The 19,753-nt window shown below is 38.7% G+C and overlaps 9 protein-coding genes across 9 annotated transcripts; all 9 read right to left on the reverse strand.

The window, feature by feature from the left end:
- Positions 1-428: 428 nt before the first annotated feature.
- On the reverse strand, positions 429-5,870 carry GCK72_021021 (uncharacterized protein; the record flags this gene model as incomplete). Its single annotated transcript, XM_053733950.1, has 7 exons — positions 429-632; positions 682-1,285; positions 3,465-3,751; positions 4,615-5,163; positions 5,348-5,495; positions 5,544-5,627; positions 5,674-5,870. 7 exons carry the CDS (start codon positions 5,868-5,870, stop codon positions 429-431), a joined length of 2,073 nt encoding a protein of 690 aa, XP_053582863.1.
- A 591-nt stretch (positions 5,871-6,461) lies between these two features.
- On the reverse strand, positions 6,462-10,270 carry GCK72_021022 (uncharacterized protein; the record flags this gene model as incomplete). The annotated part of the gene is made up of 12 exons (XM_053733951.1): positions 6,462-6,635; positions 6,688-6,846; positions 6,896-7,146; positions 7,191-7,353; positions 7,702-7,956; positions 8,002-8,124; positions 8,167-8,355; positions 8,402-8,494; positions 8,952-9,082; positions 9,129-9,332; positions 9,874-10,009; positions 10,058-10,270. The coding sequence occupies 12 exons, from the start codon at positions 10,268-10,270 to the stop codon at positions 6,462-6,464; spliced, it is 2,091 nt and encodes a 696-aa protein (XP_053582864.1).
- A 150-nt stretch (positions 10,271-10,420) lies between these two features.
- GCK72_021023 (uncharacterized protein) lies at positions 10,421-11,807 on the reverse strand (the record flags this gene model as incomplete). Its single annotated transcript, XM_053733952.1, has 3 exons — positions 10,421-10,636; positions 11,009-11,669; positions 11,722-11,807. 3 exons carry the CDS (start codon positions 11,805-11,807, stop codon positions 10,421-10,423), a joined length of 963 nt encoding a protein of 320 aa, XP_053582865.1.
- A 143-nt stretch (positions 11,808-11,950) lies between these two features.
- GCK72_021024 (uncharacterized protein) lies at positions 11,951-12,997 on the reverse strand (the record flags this gene model as incomplete). Its single annotated transcript, XM_053733953.1, has 3 exons — positions 11,951-12,154; positions 12,214-12,859; positions 12,912-12,997. 3 exons carry the CDS (start codon positions 12,995-12,997, stop codon positions 11,951-11,953), a joined length of 936 nt encoding a protein of 311 aa, XP_053582866.1.
- A 410-nt stretch (positions 12,998-13,407) lies between these two features.
- GCK72_021025 (uncharacterized protein) lies at positions 13,408-14,461 on the reverse strand (the record flags this gene model as incomplete). The annotated part of the gene is made up of 3 exons (XM_053733954.1): positions 13,408-13,617; positions 13,678-14,323; positions 14,376-14,461. 3 exons carry the CDS (start codon positions 14,459-14,461, stop codon positions 13,408-13,410), a joined length of 942 nt encoding a protein of 313 aa, XP_053582867.1.
- Positions 14,462-14,616: 155 nt separating this feature from the next.
- Positions 14,617-15,708, reverse strand: GCK72_021026 (uncharacterized protein; the record flags this gene model as incomplete). Its single annotated transcript, XM_053733955.1, has 3 exons — positions 14,617-14,835; positions 14,910-15,570; positions 15,623-15,708. The coding sequence occupies 3 exons, from the start codon at positions 15,706-15,708 to the stop codon at positions 14,617-14,619; spliced, it is 966 nt and encodes a 321-aa protein (XP_053582868.1).
- A 155-nt stretch (positions 15,709-15,863) lies between these two features.
- GCK72_021027 (uncharacterized protein) lies at positions 15,864-16,953 on the reverse strand (the record flags this gene model as incomplete). Its single annotated transcript, XM_053733956.1, has 3 exons — positions 15,864-16,082; positions 16,149-16,815; positions 16,868-16,953. The coding sequence occupies 3 exons, from the start codon at positions 16,951-16,953 to the stop codon at positions 15,864-15,866; spliced, it is 972 nt and encodes a 323-aa protein (XP_053582869.1).
- A 156-nt stretch (positions 16,954-17,109) lies between these two features.
- Positions 17,110-18,300, reverse strand: GCK72_021028 (uncharacterized protein; the record flags this gene model as incomplete). The annotated part of the gene is made up of 3 exons (XM_053733957.1): positions 17,110-17,331; positions 17,406-18,075; positions 18,128-18,300. 3 exons carry the CDS (start codon positions 18,298-18,300, stop codon positions 17,110-17,112), a joined length of 1,065 nt encoding a protein of 354 aa, XP_053582870.1.
- A 263-nt stretch (positions 18,301-18,563) lies between these two features.
- GCK72_021029 (uncharacterized protein) lies at positions 18,564-19,620 on the reverse strand (the record flags this gene model as incomplete). Its single annotated transcript, XM_053733958.1, has 3 exons — positions 18,564-18,774; positions 19,391-19,483; positions 19,535-19,620. 3 exons carry the CDS (start codon positions 19,618-19,620, stop codon positions 18,564-18,566), a joined length of 390 nt encoding a protein of 129 aa, XP_053582871.1.
- Between the last annotated feature and the right edge of the window lie 133 nt (positions 19,621-19,753).

Consider the following 19,753-nt stretch of genomic DNA (forward strand, 5'->3'; position numbering starts at 1 on the left):
CAAGCGCAGTGGATTTACGGGCGGCCACACAAAAATTAAAGGCGCATGGAATTTCCAGCTTGCGATATTTTGCGCCGACAATTTTCTCAGTGCTTCTGATTACGGTACAAAACTGCAGATTAATGCATTAATTTGCATTCGTGAATAGCATTAATTTGCAAAAAAATGCATTAAATGGTACAATTTTTCTTCGTGGGTAGATGCATTAGGCAGCGAAAAAAGTGAATGAGAGGGAACAGATTGCTACGCGTGAGAGAAAGTGAGAATTGAGGCTGAGCAATGTGCGTGATGTGTGTGACGTATTGTCCGCAAACACCAATGCGGACTATATGAAGTACAGTACCTTGGTAATAAATAAGGCATGCTAACAAACAAAGATATTTATTCTCGAGAACAATTTGATAACAAAGAACAACAGAAAAATGTAACTAATTATTTTTGATAGTCACTTCGATACTGCAACGGCCAATGTAAAAAATGAGAGATTTATCACTATTCGAAATCGGATGACAATAAGTGAGTAGTCCGGAGTTGTCATAATCGATTCCGAGAGCTGTTCCAATTTCAGAGAGTTTCATGAAACTGCACAGTGAAATGTGGCCACTTCTTAGATTGACGAACTGTGTGAGAATCTGAAAACAAAGCGATTGATTTGACTGAAGGAAATAAGTATGAACTCACATCTCGAATGATAACAATCTCTTCTGCTGAAACACGGTCCATGCGAACTTCAAATGCGGACAAATGAGACAATCGCTTGAATTGTGAGAGAGAAATCGGATCATAGACATAACATCCAATTGATTTTAATTGTTTGAATTGATCCATTTCGACAAGTTTATTGATAGTATCGTCGTCAATTCCGACATCACTCAGTTGAAGGTGTTCGAGTACTCCAGATTTGAACATCGATAGAGTTGGGATAATATAAGCACCGCATAGCTCAACACGTTTTGCATAAAATAGTGGACTGACTTCTTTGGAAAGTGATTCGATGAATTTCGGCATGATATGGGAACTATAAATTGAAAAACGGAAACAGTCGATAGAAGATCTCGAGTTAGTCAGCATTGCCGATAGTGCACTCAATCCAATGTTCAAATGCCTGGCGAAGGCGTTATTGATTTGAACGAAGCAATCATTCCTCCGCTTCTCGTAATAAACGGAATAATCGTCAAGCTCAAAATGCACTTGATTCTGAATTTCGATGGTAATATCGTCATACTCCGACTTGAACCTGTCGACAACTTCCTCGAACTTTCTCGAAACTTTTCGGACATTGAATCTGCAAAAAGGATATTTTGTGAATTCATATATTCAAATAAATGATTTTCTAACCTATTCCAAACATTTATTTATTTATTTTTTATTTATTTAAAATACGTACGTGAGAGTACGTGGCAAGGCCAATAGGGGGGGGGGGGGGGGGGAACTTGAAATGAAATAGAGGGAGAATAGTGAACACGTGGAAGGTAAATGAATTGTTAATGTTATTGGATGGGCGACTACTTATTCATGTCAGTTGTACCGCAATACTGGAGAAAGCTTAATGTTTTATGGAGCCGTAGGACTAACTATTTTACTGAGGACGCGGTGAGTGAAAAAATGCTCACGAATTTTAGATCTTGGAGTTTTCCAATGATAGAGGTGGCCTCGTCTGGTATTGTGAGATGAAAGTTGAAAATAATTGGTATAGTCAATATCTATTTTTCCTATTAATAATTTACCGAAGAAGAATTTATCAAATCCGGCTCGTCGGGAAGATAAAGATTGAAGTTGATAATTCACTAAACGTTGGTGTGCCTGGACGTACTTTGGGTCAGTTCTCAGTATTCTTTTACCACAGGTTCTAAACATAATCCTACGTGTGAAATTACTTTGAACTGATTCTATGTTTTTAATTGTTTTACAACTACCTGGATTAGTTACGACTGTGCCGTATTCCAGTATTGGACGCACAAATATTTTGAAAAGCAGGGTGAGAAGTCGGATATTGTTACTATGGAACGATTTAAATACTGAAAAAGCGACAAAATTTGCTTTTCGTATTGCTGTACTCCAGTGATCTTTAAAGGTGAGCTTCTCATCAACCAGAAATCCTAAATCTCGGACACAGCATTTTCTATCTATCAAATTACTATCTAGGAAATAATTATAATGTTTTGGAGATTTCCCGATCGATAAGCAGTGAGTTTTAGCCACGTTCAGCTCAAGTTTTGCAGAATTCGACCAATTAGATATGGCATCAATAGCAATTTGTAGATCCGGTGTGTTTTTATGCTTTGGGAAGGATGAGAAAATTTTTAAATCATCAGCAAATTGCATAGCTGTTACAGATTTTGGTATTACAGTAGCTATGTCGTTCACGTATATACAAAACAGAACTGGGGAGAGGACCCCACCTTGAGGAACCCCACACGATATTGTTCTAACCTCCGAAAAAAAAAGAGTTAATTTTTACTTTAAACGACCTCCCGGTTAAAAAAGAATGAAGCCAATTTAATAGACATGCATTAAGACCAATGCTGGTAAGTTTAACTAGAAGAAGATCAATGGGCACCGAATCAAAAGCTTTGGAATAGTCGAAATAGACTACATCGACTTGTTCGCCTTTTTCTAAACTAGATGTCCACTGATTCATGGACTCGAGAAGACATGTGGTCGTTGAACGTTGAGGCCTGAACCCATGTTGCCCGGGACTCCAGAAATTTATTGAACCTAGGTGATGAGAAATTCTACGTAAGATACACCTCTCATAGACTCTACAAATTATAGAGGTAAGACTAATTGGCCTAAAATGAACAGTTTTTGTAGGATTTTCCTGCTTTTTCAACGGAAACACTATCGACTCTTTCCATCTATCTGGGACCGTTCCATTCATCATTGAAAAATTGCAGAGTTGGCTTATGGGGCTAGCAATAAATGCACTTATGATTTTTAAAAATCTGGCTGGAATTCCGTCAGGAGTCAAAGTGTTATTGCCCTTGATTTTACTTAAAAGTTTAAAGATTTCATCATCTGTCACACATATAATGTCTTGAAAAGAACGGTGATACGCGGGAACAGAAAAATTACCATCGTACTTATTTTTATATTGAGCCTGGAAGTGGGCCGCCAGCGCTTTACACTTCTCTTCATCCGAAATATGTGAAGTGTCATGAGAGTCTTTAATGTCCGGAACAATGTTAGATGACCGTTTCAGAACCATTTTTGCAAAATTTGAGAACCTGCTAGGCCCTTTTTCTTTGAGCATAGAAATTTCCAAATTACTACGGTATTTATAGACTTTTTTCCGGAATCTTTTTGATATTTTGACATAGGTGACGTAATCGGCTTTTGATCGGGATTTGACTGCCTGAGACCAGCTATATTCCACTAATTTTTGGAAAGATTCTAAATATTCTGGAAGGTTACCCATTCCCAGGCGCGAACTTGCCCAAGGTACGGACTGAGCAAAGACGTACTTCAAATACGTAATAAAATTATTGTATTTATCGTTTACATCCGAAACCCCAAAAATTAGAGTCCAATCTACATTACTGAGCATTTGTGATAGAGTACCGTAACTGATGTTCTTATAATCCGGATAGCTGATGGATGGAGAAGGGGGTTTATAGAGAAGATCATACTTGAATTCTATCTTTGAGTGGTCGCTGCGACCAATAGGAGCTGAGACGGTTACGTTTTGAATTGGGAAGTTTGAGAATACGAGATCAAGAATATTAGCCCCTCTGGTGGGGTTCCTTACATACTGGATCAGATGATTATCATGACAGAAACTAATAATTTGTGTGGCTAGTTGGGCATTACTGTGGGGTGGGTCGGAGAGCCAGTCTATTTCTCTACAATTGAAGTCACCCATTAATAATAAATTTTTACCGGGATCAAGGTAGGTAGAAATCTGCTTCAAAAGTTTTTTTGTATTACTAGGACTACAAGAAGGCGTTCGATAAACGTTTACTAGGATTAAGGGGTCTACCCCAATATCAAGGACTACTACAAGTATCTCAAAACCATTTTTGACTGATTCAGAGAAAAGTAACTTAGAATTTATAGAAGATTTTACAAATGTTGCAACTCCACCACCTCTACCATCGGAACGGTCCGATCTATATAAAGAATATTTTGTGGGACCTAAATTCAAAGAAAAAAGAGAATTAGAAGTATTAATGGAAAGCCAGGTTTCTTGAAAAAATGCAATATCATAACCGCCACGCTCTAGCAAGAAGTTAACCTCAGCTCTATTCGCAATTATGCTTCTAACCTTAGCAGATAGAACTGACATGAATAAGTTATCAGGATACAATAAAGAATCATTAAGAACAGAGTTAGAAGAAGAAGGGGACAGAGAGTTTAAATCTACTTGAGAAGGGCCGGTCTGTCCCCTAGTTAGTTTCCCAGGTCCATGGGCTCTAGGGAGGGGGGCACATTATTAAGAGATTGAGTAATAGGAGGGTTAGGATGATGTACGTTAACACGTGAACTAAGGGAGTTAGCGTGACCTTCAGAATTCATTTTCAACTTATCTCGATAACTCTTTGACCAGGAAGGGCGGACAAAAACCGGCCTTGATCCAGACGGGAAATGTTTCAGCGCCGGAGCCCGTGCCAGTACCATTTGCTGCGTCATCGAGTTCGCGAATACCACTTTCATCAATCTGCTTCCTCCAGTCCTCGGCTTCCCAAGTCTATAGATCGTTGTTGCCGGTGGACCGATATCCATGAACGCCAGCAACTTCGACATACAATGGTGATCCCAGGACCACCTTTCTCTCTCCGATCTTCCAAACTCTGGTATTCCCGAGAATACCACCGACCGCCGTCTCTCCACATCATTAGAATCGACCAATTTATCCGTCATCTTCTCACCGCCCGCCTTCTCCGAACTCTCCTTCACCAGTAACTTCACCTTCTCATCAAGTTTCTTAACCTCTTCCTCCAAAGTTTTCAACTTAACATTTTGACAATCAAGCTCCGTCTCCAGTTTCTTCACCCTATCATCCATTAACTCACGAAACGTCTTAGACAACGCCTTTAGGAATCTATCACTTTCTACCAATTTGAAGAACCTCTCCTCGAAGTCTTCGGGAGCGGCCATGACTTTGGCTTTCTTGACTCCAGCCTTGGACTTCGCTTTTGATCCACCTCCCGACTCCTGATCCGACTTCACCGAGCGTTTAGACATACGACCGTTTTTTCGTGAAAAATAAACGGGAATGAAAAATAAACGGGAATGAAAAATAAACGGGAATGAAAAATAAACGGGAATGAAAAATAAACGGCCTTCTCTCGTGATCCAAATCCAGATTTCCGTGATAAAATCGATAGAACCAGTACTCGAAATCCACATAATCAATAACATCGTCTCCGACTGTTTTACAGAAGTTCTTGTAAGCCTCCTCGACGTTTTTCTCACGAAGAAACTCGTAGAAAATACAAGCGCGAAGAACCGTTGGATTGTTTTTCAGAATTTCGGACATTCTTTGTCGCAAATCGCTGAAAGGAAATTTATAAATTCATATATTCAAATGACTATTTTCTAACCTTTTCCGAATATCCAAATTTCCAATGATCTCATTGAGCATTTCTGTTGGCAAATCGGTGAGAATGAGCGTCTTCGGATCGGCACTGAAATTCCAAAATTTGCTTAAAAACTAATTTATTTTTAGCTAACCTTCTATCATGATCGAAATCCAGATTTCCGTGATAAAATCGATAAAACCAGTACTCGAAATCCACGTATTCAATCACATCGTCTCCGATTGCCTCACAGAAGTTTTTAAATGCCTCTTCGACGTTTTTGGTGCGGCGATACTCGTAGAAAATACACGCGCGAAGAGCCGTCGGATTGTTTTTCAAAAATTCGGACATTTTCTGAGGTGATTTTCTGGAAAAAAATACGATTTGTTTCGTAGAAATAAATAGGCAGCGAAAAGAGTGAGTGAGAGTGGACAGATTACTGCGCGCGTGACTTGTGGCACATTGTCCGCAAACTCCAATGCTTTACGAAGTACCGTAACCTGCGCAGAAATAAAACAATACATTCTGAAACGTAGAAAAAACACTGAAATGTGAAAAGTTTGAATAAAAATTATTATTGTGCGATATTTTTGCGATTTTCGTATGTTTAAAAGGTAATAATTCTCATTTTTCCAAGCTTTGACCGTGTTTTTCTCGAATACCAAGCTTTGAGAGCAACAAGTTAATATATATTTGAAATCAGCGTTTTCTCAGCTTTCCAATGATATAGGTAGGTCACATGTCATATCTCCAAATTGACTTCATGACCTTCCTTAGTAAGTTACATCCTTTGTTTGATTATTAAAGTTTAAATCACCAGAATGTGCTACTTTCCCACCTCGACTTAAAATTTTGTGGTATCTCTCCTCAAAATAAAATAAAATACTCAATTCTTTATTTATATTCTTCATGTGTCATCATCTAATACTAAACTGAATTTACTCAAAAAAGTTCACACTTCTTCACGGGATTCATCGGTGATCCAACCGGACAATTGAATGCCTCCGCGAACTCTTTCATATTCGAGAACACTCCATTCACACGGAAACTACTCGTTGGATGTAGCATTCTCTGTTTTGTAGCGAGTGGTGTGGAGTCTCGTGCACGGCACCATGTCTGAAAATTTGAGTGTGTGAAGAGGGAGGTTTGGAGTGATCTGACTGAGTACCAGTGCTGTCATATGAAAGAATAGTTTGTCCGGTTTCTCGTCTTCAAATCCAAAAATACTTGGCTCACTCGAGAAATCCACTTTCTTATAAGTCTTCCACGAAACATTAATCCCAAGAAGATCAGCTGCCATCTCCCCAATAGTTATACTTCCATTCAACTGAAAAATGTTCAGTAGAGCGTAATTGCAACCCCCGTTCTACCCCTACATTTCTCCCAAAATCCGGGTCGTCATACCCAGTGTACTGATCTATCAGACACTGTGCTCTTCTATCGTACTCCGCCGAGTCTTCAGGTGTCCACCAATCCTTGTAACCTCCGTTCTCATCCATCATTCTTCCGAATGGATCGAAACCATGTCCGATTTCATGCCCAATAACCTCACCAATACTAGCAACTTTTGCGTATTTCGGGTAGGTTGAATCGAAGAATGGTTCGTCCAGAAGTGCAACATTTATAGCTGGAGAAGGAAATCAAACATTTTAAAGAAATACGGTAGCCTACTCAATTTGTTGAGCTCCGGCATGTAGTATGCATTCGTTTCGACGTACATCTCGTCAGGTTTGATGGAGAGAAGCGAGGCGTGAAAGTTCATAACTTGTTCGGTATGGAATCGGTCGAGTTCTACTTCCGCAGCAAGATAAGACATTCCCTCGGATAGGTTTAGCTGGAAAACATACTTGTAAACCGGGCCAAAATGGGCGTAACTTGTTTCAAACTGAGTTTTATGAGCTGAAAAATACACCAAAATGTAGATCTCGGCGAGTTCTATATCCGTGACCTCATACGTGCTGCAGACGTTGAAAATGATCCAAAAAACGTAAGGTCAGCGTCATATTAACGACTAGCCATACGACTCGTATGAGGTCAACTCGCCGAGATCTGCATTTTGGTGTATTTTTCAGCTCATAAAACACAGTTTGAAGAGAGTTACACGCTGTCTTGTTTCAGCCCGGTTTGCAACCATGTGCTAGAAACTTTCCCCCTAGATGCAAGTGCGCTCTATCAAACTTACCGTATCAAAATAGCTATCAAGTGCTCCTGGAACTTCCAAATCATTCGGATACCCAACCAATTTCTGCATATGTTCTATCTTTCGAATAGCCGCTATTTTAGTTGACTGACTAAGCCACGTGGATTGCTGGATAATCTCTACAAAACTCTGTCGGATATCCTCAACCATATCAGATGCCAATCGGAGATTCTCCTTGTCGAAATGGTTACGGGCGAAGACTCGAAGAGAGGCAAGTGGAAGTTTTTCAATAACTTTCTGGAAGAGGTTATGGATAGAGGAGACTGTAAAAGACTTGCCAACCTTGGCACAATCCACGTTGCCATCCGGTTTGTCCCTATTATCTTCCTCCATCAAAAAACGGAAGTAGGCACCGAAATAATTGGCCAAAACTCGCTTTGATGTAGTTTGTAGTATTGTTTCGAGCTGAAAAGGAAGAAGTAAGGTAATATAGCGGCGAGCACTCACATTATAAGTCTCATTGAAAAAGAAGGAAAGTTTCGGAACTAGTAGCCTCTGCCTTATAGTCTCCCACACTTCATCTTTATGTTTCGAACTGAATAGATTCTTCAGAATCCTCTCGAAATCCAAACTAGGCAAATGCGCTTGAAGATCAGAGAGTTTAGTGAACGACGACAAGTCCCATTGCTCTTCAAACTGCAAAATCATTGTTCTAAAGCGTCTGGTTTCAAAACGTCCTCACTTTTTCTAACTCTTCATTGAACGTTTCCATATTCTTGAAATCTTCTTCAAACGTCGCAACATCTAGCAAAGTTTTGTTGTCGTTTAGATACATCTGAAATTGGTGAATTCTTTTAATCATACTTGTCAACTCGGCCGGCGTGTAACTCGCTTCAAACTAAGATTTATGGGCTGAAAAATATACCAAAAGTTAGATCTCAGCGAGATCTGTGCCTGTAACTTACTACGGGCCGGATGGCTAGTCTTTAATGAGCCGCAGGCAGGGCTAGAGTACGATAAGGCTCAGACTACCTCCGCAGCTGCGTTCTAATAAGAAATGGTGTTCCTAAAATATTTCATTTCAACATGATCATTTTAGCGGTTTTTGGCACTATATCCCGGCACGTCGTACATTAACGAATAGTCATACCGTAGTAGGTCACAGTCATAGACCTCGCTGAGATCTACATTTCGGTATATTTTTCAGCTCATAAGATTGAGGCTTAAGCGAGTTACGTCCGGCGCGGCCCGGCCCTGCTCGTTTCGACCCGGTTGACGAATAAAATTAAAACCTGTTTCACTTCCGCGAGTTCCTCTTTCGAAAACAGCAAATCTCTTCCAATAAAGACATCACGATAATTAGATGGGATCATAAAAAGTCCGAGGTTTAGTCTACCAAGTGAGGAGTAGTTCGATATCATGTCTGAAAATCTAGAGAACATCTAACAGAAAGAATAATTTGATCTAACCATTCAAATCAAAACTTGATTCCGTCCAATTTTTGTCAAGAAATGGTATGGATCCAATTCTTTTGGAAATCTCAGTTGAAGTCACTTCTCGTTGTTGATAATATTCAGTTTCATTCATGGTTTTAGCACGTTGACATATCTTGTAAAATGTCTTCATTGCTTTCTCGGATTTCGAAGTGGAAGTGGACGGTTGTTCGAGGAATTCTGCGATTATGGATGTTTTGAAAACGGGAAGATTTACTACTACAGTAAGTTTTACAAGTTTACCTTTTTCAGTCGAAAATGACCATCTTTCAGAGGGTGTTACGGTATCACTGATTGTTCCACAAAGTAAATTATGTGTAACCCATACAGAACAAAAGTTGAGCTTCATTTTTGAAGTTGACAACTTTTTTGTACGAGTACTCCCTAGAGAGTTATGGTCATTTTAAGGGGACAGCTTAAAAATCACTCTATTTTGCAGTGAAATGGGGCGATTTAAGGGAGAAACCACTTTGTAAATATGTAACCTCTAGGGAGTGTCCGTACAAAAAAGTTGTCAACCGGAAAAAATGAAGGTCTACCTTTGTTATGTATGGTTTATACATAACTTGCTTTGTGGGACAATCAGTGTTACCGTAACACCCTCTGGTCATTTTCAGCTGAAAAAGACCGAATTGTATATCTTACTGCACGGTACTGTAAGTCTTTTTAGGCAAGTTTTAAGTATATCCTAATCCCAATTTACTCATTTCCAGCTAATCACCTTTCAAAAGTTGCTCCACAATTTTCGTTTTCTTCATCATTCTATGCCCATCAACCAGCGTATCTTCATTATACTTTCCGCATACAGCTTTATAAAAGTTTTGACATGGATCCACAGAGACATCTCGCCAATTGTGCTATAACTTTGATATTCAGGGATTAGGCCTTCCTTAAATGAAACCAACCAATTGATGAGCGAGAAGGATACATTCCGGTGATTTACAGACACCGTTATGCTTCACAGACTGGAATTCTGAAGGTCTGGAAGGCGTGGTCTTCGTTGGCTCAGAACCTCTTATAATGATAACTGCCACGTAGAGAGCGAATATCCAGATGAGAAAGATTGTGAGAGATCTCAGTGGATGATGAGGCTTCGTTTCTTTGTCTTCTTGAGGCATTCTTTGATTTTTCGTCAAAAAGAGCAAATGACTACAATTTATTGACAGATTCTATTTATTGTTTTCTAAACCAGAACAAACTAAAAGTTCACGGAATCAAAAACAAAAAACAACATTTAACATCAATTCTATCAAAAACAGAACAAAAAATTACAATCTCTTCTTCGATATTATCATTTTCTGTTGATCATAATCCAATTTGAACTCCAAAATCTGGTTTGAATCGTCAGGAATCTTGTAGTTGTAGAGGAGAACGTCTTCATCTCCGGTATCGACTTGCTCACAGAACGATTCTAGGTATTCAGAGCTGTCGTCGAGATCTGATTCGACAGTGCATGACTCGAAGTTGGTAGACGTGGAGAAGAACTGTAATGAAGAAATTGATGAATTGACGTCCATAACATTTGAAAATAATCAGACTTGCTAGATTCCGGGCCGGGCCGGTCGGCCCGGATTTGAATTTTTGAACTTTCTCCACTACAATTTTTTGTCGAAAAATTTACTTTCTGAAAATTTTTCATATTTTTCCTCAAGTATATTTTTCAACCACCTTCGAAACCTACAAAAAGTTGTTCTTAAGAAATATTTTTCAAAAAAAAAATCGGGAAATTTTCGAAAAAAAATTTTGAATTTTTTTCGGTACTGAACTTCCAGGCCGGGCCAGGCCCTGGAAATTTTAATTCCGCCCCGGCCCGTTGCAAATCTGAAAATAATCATTGCAGTAATAAAATAACTAACATCTCTGAGGTTTATCAAGGATTGCTCTGTGACATCCCAATCTAAGATCACAAAACGTTTGAAATGCATTAGAAATTCGGATGGGAAGTAATGGAAACAATCTTCAGCAGTGAGTTGCTCCGCTTGCTTCCACTGTTCCAGACTCGAGATTTTTTTGACTCTTTCCGCTCCTTTTTCTGATGCCCAAATTTCAGTGCCTCCTCCTCCTCCTAAAACTTCAATATTCGCAAGCATTTTCGGTTTGAGAAAGGGAAGAATCGAGAGAAGAAATTCCGGATTTCCCGCATGGACTGTCAATGTTTTGACGTGTATTTGGTGATTCAGACTATTCGGAAGCAATCTGAATCGATTCATTACATCAGGGGAGGGATGATAGACTGTCAGGTTTAGGTCATCCAATCGCAATTTAGGATTATTCAGTGCAATCGCCACATCATTCAAAGCGATTTTCACGTAATCGTTGCTTCTGATAAAGCATCCCTTATAATCGAAACCAAATGCATTCTTCTGATCAAAGTTCATGCCTGCATACACAACGTTTTTGCCGTTGTACACACAAGAGAAAAACGATTCAGTCAAATAGATCGCGATCGATTTGTATGCACTTTTCTGTTCATCGACGAGAGAACGCAGGTCTTTCGACACTTTTCGGAGAGTCAATCTGAAATTTCGAATAAATTTAGTTCGTTCCCTGCGGTTTTTGGGTTACTCACTGCTCTTTGAGATCACATTTCTCAATGATTTTCCCAATTGCATCGGTGGGCAAATTGGAGAATTCGAGGGCAGAGGTAGTCGACATATTTCGAAAGCTTCTGAAATTGTAATGAAAATCTATAAGAAAGAAAATAATTTAACTGAGATAATTACAGCGTTTCAGACGCTTCAAGGAATAAAGAAACGGAACAACTTTTATCAACATTTCATAACAATAACAACAACAAATCAGAAATTCTTCTTCTCGATAATCATTTGGCAACCATACAATTTGAATTCCAACATCTTGTTCGAATCGTCAGGAATCTTGTAGCAATAGATCCCTTTTCTTCCAGATCCCACTTTTTCACAGAACGATTCGAGGAATTTAGGGCAGTCGTCGAGATCTGATTCGACGGTGCATGACTCGAAGTTGGTCGATTTGGAGAATAACTGTAATGAAGAAATTCATAACATTCGAAAATAATCATTGCAGTAATAAAACAACTAACATCTCTGAGATTCATCAGAAAAACCTCGTCGACATGCCACTTGTAAATCACAAAACGTTTGAAATGCATTAGAAATTCGGATGGGAAGAAACCGAAATAATATCCAATAGTGAGTTGCTCCGCTTGCTTCCATTGCTCCAGACTCGAGATTTTTTTGACTCTTTCCGCTCCGTGTTTTGATGCACAATCTTCAGTGTCTCCTCCTCCTAAAACTTCAATATTCGCAAGCACTTTCGGTTTGAAAAAGGGGAGAATCGATAGAAGAAATTCAGTAGATCCCACATGGACTGTCAATGTTTTGACGTGTATTTGATGATTCAGACTATTCAGAAGCAATCTGAATCGATTCATTACATCAGGGGAGTCATAGATTCTCAGGCCCAGCTCATCCAATCGCAATTTTGGATTATTCAGTGCAATCGACAAATCATTCAAAGCCATTTTCACGTAATCATCGTTACTGATAATGGAGATTTCGATAGGCATGCCATTCTTATCCCAATTCTTGCTGGCATACACAATATCTTTGTCGTTGTACACACAAGAGATATACGAATCTGACGGATCGATCTCGATCCATTTGTATGCAATTTTCTGTTCATCGACGAGAGAACGCAGGTTTTTTGACACTTTTCGGAGAGTCAATCTGAAATCTCAAATAAATTTAGTTCGTTCCCTGCGGTTTTTGGGTTGCTCACTGCTCTTTGAGATCACATTTCTCAATGATTTTCCCAATTGCATCGGTAGGCAAATTGGAGAATTCCAAGGCAGAGGTGGTCGACATGTTTCGAAAGCTCCTGAAATTATATTAAAAATCTAAAAGAAGAAAGAGAATAAGATAACTAGTTGCCCGCGTACGAATACGGGGTGATAGGTTCCGGATAAAATATGACGACAAAGAACAGTTTCTTACAATAAATTTACTTTATTGCAAGAAAATAAAATAAGAGAGCGTAACTTACAAAACAAAGGTTGAAACAACCAAAGCTAAAACTAGAACTAACTCTGAAAGCCAACCGACTTCAGAAAACTACTTGTTGCCACGTGGAGTACACGTGTCCACGTGAACTGACGCGCTGAGGTTACGGTAGGCTAAGATAATTACAGCGTTTCGAACGCTTCAAGGAACAAAGAAAAGACATTTTTTTTAATAACATTTCATTACAATAACAACAACAACAACAACAAGAAAAATCAAAACTTCTTCTTTTCGATAACGATTTCGTCTTGGTTATAGTCTACTTTAAACTCCAAAATCTTGTTCGACTCATCAGGAATCTTGTAGTGGTAGATGACTTCTCCTCCAGATTCCACTTTTTCACAGAACGATTCGAGGTGTTCAGTGCAGTCGGCGAGATCTGATTCGACAGTGCACGACACGAAGTTGGTAGACGTGGAGAATAACTGCAATAAAGAAATTCATAACATAAGAAAATTATGATTTGTTTAATGAAAATAACTAACATCTCTGAGATTCATCAAGAAATCCTTGTCGACACGCCACTTGAAAATCACGAAACGTTTGAAATGCATGAGAAATTCGGCTGGGAAGTCACCGACATAATATCCAGTAGTGAGTTGTTCCGCTTGCTTCCACTGTTCCAGACTCGAGATTTTTCTGACAATTTCCGCTCCTTTTTCTGATGCCCAATCTTCAGTGTCTTCTCCTCCTAAAACTTCAATATTCTCAAGCACTTTCGGTTTGAGAAAGGGGAGAATCGATAGAAGATATTCCGGATTTCCCGCAGGGACTGTCAATGTTTTGACGTGTATTTGGTGATTCAGACTATTCAGAAGCAATCTGAATCGATTCATTACATCAGAGGAGAAGTCGCAGAATGCCAGGTATAGGTCATCCAATCGCAATTTTCGATTATTCAGTGCAATCGACAAATCATTCAAAGCGATTTTCACGTAATCATCGTTTCTGATGACGGAGACTTCATTAGTCATATAATTATCCCAATTCTCGCTTGCATACACAACATCTTTGTCGTTGTACACACAATCGATATACGAATCTGACGGATTGATCAGGATCGATTTGTAGGCGAGTTTCTGTTTATCAACAAGAGAACGCAGGTCTTTCGACACTTTTCGGAGAGTCAATCTGAAATTTCGAATTAATTTAGTTTGTTCCCAGCGGTTTTTGGGTTACTCACTGCTCTTTGAGATCACATTTCTCAATGATTTTCCCAATTGCATCGGTGGGCAAATTGGAGAATTCCAGGGCAGAGGTAGTCGACATATTTCGAACGCTTCTAAAAGAATAGTAAAAATCTATAAGAAAGGAAATAATTTAACTGAGATAATTACAGCGTCTCGAACGCTTCACGGAATAAAAAAAAACAATTTGAATCAACTTTTCATGACAAATAACAACAGAAACAACAACAAGAAACATCAAAAATTCTTCTTCTCAATATCAATTTGGTCGTAGAAGTCATAATTGTATATTTTGAATTCCAATATCTTATTCGAATCGTCAGGAATCTTGAAGTGGTAGATGACTTCTCCTTCAGATTTCACTTTTTCACAGAATGGTTCGAGATATTCCGGGTAGTTGTCGAGACCGAATGATTCGACAGTGCACGCCTCGAAGTTGATAGATTTGGAGAATAACTGTAATGAAGAAATTGATAAATTGACATCCATAACATTCGAAAGTAATCAGTCGTTGTCTGAAAATAACTAACATCTCTGAGATCTATCAAGAATTGCTCTGTGACATCTCGATTTAAGATCAAGAAACGCTTGAAATGCATGAGACATTCTAATGGGAGGTAATGGAAACAATAGTGAGCAGTGAATTGTTCCGCTTGCTTCCATTGCTCCAGACGTGCGACTTGTCTGACTTTTTCCGCTGCTTTTTCCGATAATCCTTCGTAAATTTCAATATTCACAAGCACTTTCGGTTTCAGACATGGGAGAATCGATAAAAGATATTCAGGGGATCCCGCACGGAATGTCAATGTTTTGACATGTATTTGATGATTCAGATGTTTCAGAAGCCCCTCCAATCTGAATTGAGTCACTTCATCACGAGAGTCAAAGCTGACTGTCAGTTCATCCAATCGCAATTTTGGATTATTCAATGCAATGGACACATCATTCAAAGCGATTTTCTTATAATCGTTGCTTTTGAGAATCCAAAATTCTTCATAAGCCAAACCAAGTTCCTCCTGTTCATACTCCTCATACTCTTCATCCCAATTCCCGCTTGCATACGTAACCCTTTTGTCGTTATACCCGCAAATGATATACGAATCATTCAAAATGATCGCGATGGATTTGTACCCAAGTTTCTGTTCATCGACGAGAGAACGCAGTTTTCTCGACACTTTTCGGAGAGTCATTCTGGAATTTCGAATAAATTCAGTTTGTTCCGAACAATTTCTGGGTTACTCACTGCTCTTTGAGATCACATTTCTCAATGATTTTCTCAATTGTATCGGTAGGCAAATTGGAGAATTCGAGGGTAGATGTAGTCGACATATTTCGAAAGCTTCTGAAATTATAATGAAAATCTATAAGAAAGAAAATAATTTAACTGAGATAATTACAGCGTTTCGAACGCTTCACGGAGAAAAGAAAATGAACAATTCTAATCAACTTTTCATAACAATAACAACAGAAAAAACAACAACAAATCAGAAATTCTTATTCTCGATAACCATTACGTATTCATTGTAGTCAATTTTAAACTCAAAAAACTTTCTCGAATTGTCAGGAATTTTGAAGTGGAAGAGGAGGATGGACGGATCTCCTGATTCCACTTCCTCACAGAACGATTCGAGGTGTTCAGTGCAGTCGGCGAGATCGTATGAATCGATAGTGCATGACTCGAAGTTGGTAGACGTGGAGAAAAACTGCAATGAAGAAATTGACATCCATAACATTCGAGAGAAATAATTTGTTTACTGGAAAAAACTTACATCTCTGAGATTTATCAAGAAATCCTCTCTCAAACCACTTGCAAGAATCACAAAACGTTTGAAATGCATGAGAAATTCCGATGGGAAGTCATCGAAACAATCTTGAGTAGTGAGTTCTTCCGCTTGCTTCCATTGTTCCAGATTCGCAATTTTCCTGACTGTTTTCAATGCTTCTTCCGGTTCCCGATCGTCAAGGTCTTTTACGAAAACTCCAATATTCCCGAGTTCCTTCGGTTTCAAGCAGGGAAGAATCGATAGAAGATTCTTCTGAAGATATTCAGGCGATTCCGCATGGACAAACAGTTTTTTGACGTGTATTTGGTGATTCAGATCTGGCAGAAGGCTATTCAATCCGAATAGTCTCATTCTATCATTGGAGTAATAGCTGACGATCAATTTATCCAATCGCAATTTTGGATTTTTCAGTGCAATCGACAAATCACTCAAAGCGATTTTCTCATAATCTTCGCTTCGGAGAATGCAGGATTCGTCAGTAACGATACGCACGCCCTTCTTATCCCAATTCTCGCTTGTATACACAACTCTTTTGTCGTTATACCAACAAATGATATACGAATCTGTCATATCAATCTGGATCGATTTGTACCCAATTTTCTGTTCATCGACGAGAGAACGCAGGTTTTTTGACACTTTTCGGAGAGTCAATCTGAAATCTCGAATAAATTTAGTTCGTTCCCTGCGGTTTTTGGGTTACTCACTGCTCTTTGAGATCACATTTCTCAATGATTTTCCCAATTGCATCAGTGGGCAAATTGGAGAATTCGAGTGCAGACGTAGTCGACATATCTCGAAAGCTTCTGAAATTATAGTGAAAATCTATAAGAAAGAAAATAATTTAACTGAGATAATTACAGCGTTTCGAACGCTTCACGGAGAAAAGAAAATGAACAATTCTAATCAACTTTTCATAACAATAACAACAGAAACAACAACAAAACAATCAAAAATTCTTCTTCTCGATATCAATTTGGTATTCATTATAGTCTACTTTAAACTCAAAAATCTTGCTCGAATTTTCAGGAATTTTACAGTGGTAGAGGACGACGGATGGATCTCCAGATTTCATTCTTTCACAGACCGATTCGAGGTATTCAGTGCAGCTGGAGAGAATACCGTATGTACCGACAGTGCATGACTGGAAGTTGGTAGACATGGAGAATAACTGTAATGAAGGAATTGATAATTTGACATCCATAACATTCGAAAGAAATAATTTGTTTACTGGAAAAAACTTACATCTCTGAGATTCATCAAGAAATCCTCGTCCAAACCACTTGTAAAAATATCAAAACGTTTGAAATTCATGACAAATTCCAATGGGAAGAGATTGAAAAGGTCTAGAGTAAGTTCTTCCGCTTGCTTCCATTGCTCCAGATTCGCGATTTCCTTGACGCATTTCAATGCTTGTTCCGGTACCCAATCGTCAGGGTCTTCTACGAAAACTCCAATATTCACGAGTTCCTTCGGTTTCAAGCAGGGAAGAATCGATAGAAGATTCTTATGAATATCTTCCGGAACATTCGCTTGGACTGACAATTCTTTGACGTGTATTTGATGATTCAGATGTTGCAGAAGGCTATTCAATCTGAATAGTCTCATTCTATCATTGTAGTAATAGCTGACGATCAATTTATCCAATCGCAATTTTGGATTATTCAGTGCAATCGACAAATCATTCAAAGCGATTTCCACATAATCTTCGCCTCTGATAGTGAAAGATTTCTTATTATCGAAACCACCATGTTGCTTATTCTCATCCCAATTCTCGCTGGCATACACAACCTTTTTGTCGTTGTACACACAAAAGATATGCGAATCCATCAGATGAATGTGGATCGATTTGTATGCAATTTTCTGTTTATCGACGAGAGAACGCAGGTCTTTCGACACTTTTCGGAGAGTCAACCTGAAATTTCGAATAAATTTAGTTTGTTAGGGAGCGGTTTTTTGCTGCTCACTGCTCTTTGAGATCACATTTCTCAATGATTTTCTCGATAGCATCATTATGCAAATTGGATAATTCGAGGTTTGAGATAATCGACCCAACATCGTAATCCAAATCGAATTCTCCACGTGAAAATCGATAATACCAGAACTCAAATTCCTTGAATTTGATGGCTTCGTATCCCATCACTTCACAGAAGTTTTTATAAGTATCGAAAACTGGTTTTCCGCGGAAATATTCAAAAAGGATGCATGATCGAAAGATTTTGGGAGAGGTAAGTTGGTCCATGAGTTCTGGAAATTTTGCATTTTTTAAATTAGGAAGATAAACATGTAAACTGGAGAGAAAATAAAGTGCTGCGCTAAGAACGCTTCACGGAATAAAGAAAAAAAAACAATTCTAAACAAGATTTCATAAGAATTACAACAGAAACAACCACAAGAAAGAAATCAAGAATTCTTCTTTTCGATAACGATTTGGTATTGATCATAATCCAATTCGAACTCCAACATCTTGTTTGAATCGTCAGGAATCTTGTGGTGGAAAACAGATCGATCTTCGGTGTCGACTTGTTTCACAGAACGATTGGAGGAAGCCAAGGAAGTCGTCGGGATCTGATTGGACAGTGCATGACTCGAAGTTGATAGACGTGGAGAATAACTGTAATGAAGAAATTCATAACATTCGAAAATAATCATTGCAGTAATAAAACAACTAACATCTATGAGTTTTATGAAGAAATCCTCGTAGACACACCACCCTAAGATCCCAAAATGTTTGAAATGCATGAGAAATTCGGATGGGAAGTAGTGGAAACAATCTTCAGCAGTGCTCCGCTTGCTTCCACTGTTCCAGACTCGAGATTTTTCAGACTCTTTCCCCTCCTTCTTTTGATGCCCAAATTTCAGAGTCTACTGCGTAAACTACAGTATCCACAAGCACCTTCGGTTTGAGAAAGGGGAGAATCGACATTAGAAATTCCGGATTTCCCGCATGGACTGTCAATGTTTTGACGTGTATTTGGTGATTCAGACTATTCAGAAGCAATCCGAATCGATTCATTATATCAGAGGAGAAGTCGCAGAATGCCAGGTTTAGGTCATCCAATCGCAATTTTAGATTTTTCAGTGCAATCGACACATCATTCGAAGCGATTTTCTTATAATCTTCGCTTCTGAGAATGTAACTCTCGCCACGAACGAAACGCACGCACTTCTTACCCCAATTCTAGCTTGTATACACCACTTTTCTGCCGTTATACGCACAAGAGATATACGAATCTGTCGGATAGATCTCGATCGATTTGTATGCATTTTTCTGTTCATCGACGAGAGAACGCAGGTCTTTCGACACTTTTCGGAGAGTCAATCTGAAATTTCAAATAAATTTTGTTTGTTTAAGCAGTTTCTGGGTTACTCACTGCTCTTTCAAGTCACATTTCTCAATGATTTTCCCAATTGCATCGGTGGGCAAATTGGAGAATTCGGGGGCAGACGTAGTCGACATATCTCGAAAGTTTCTGAAATTATAGTAAACATTTGTTACAAAGGGAATAAGATAACTAAGATAATTACAGCGTTTCAAACGCTTCAAGGAACAAAGAAAATGAACAATTTTTAAACAACATTTTATAACAATA

The sequence above is a fragment of the Caenorhabditis remanei genome, chromosome V (assembly GCF_010183535.1).
Source record: "Caenorhabditis remanei strain PX506 chromosome V, whole genome shotgun sequence".
Classification (NCBI taxonomy): Eukaryota; Metazoa; Nematoda; class Chromadorea; order Rhabditida; family Rhabditidae; genus Caenorhabditis; species Caenorhabditis remanei.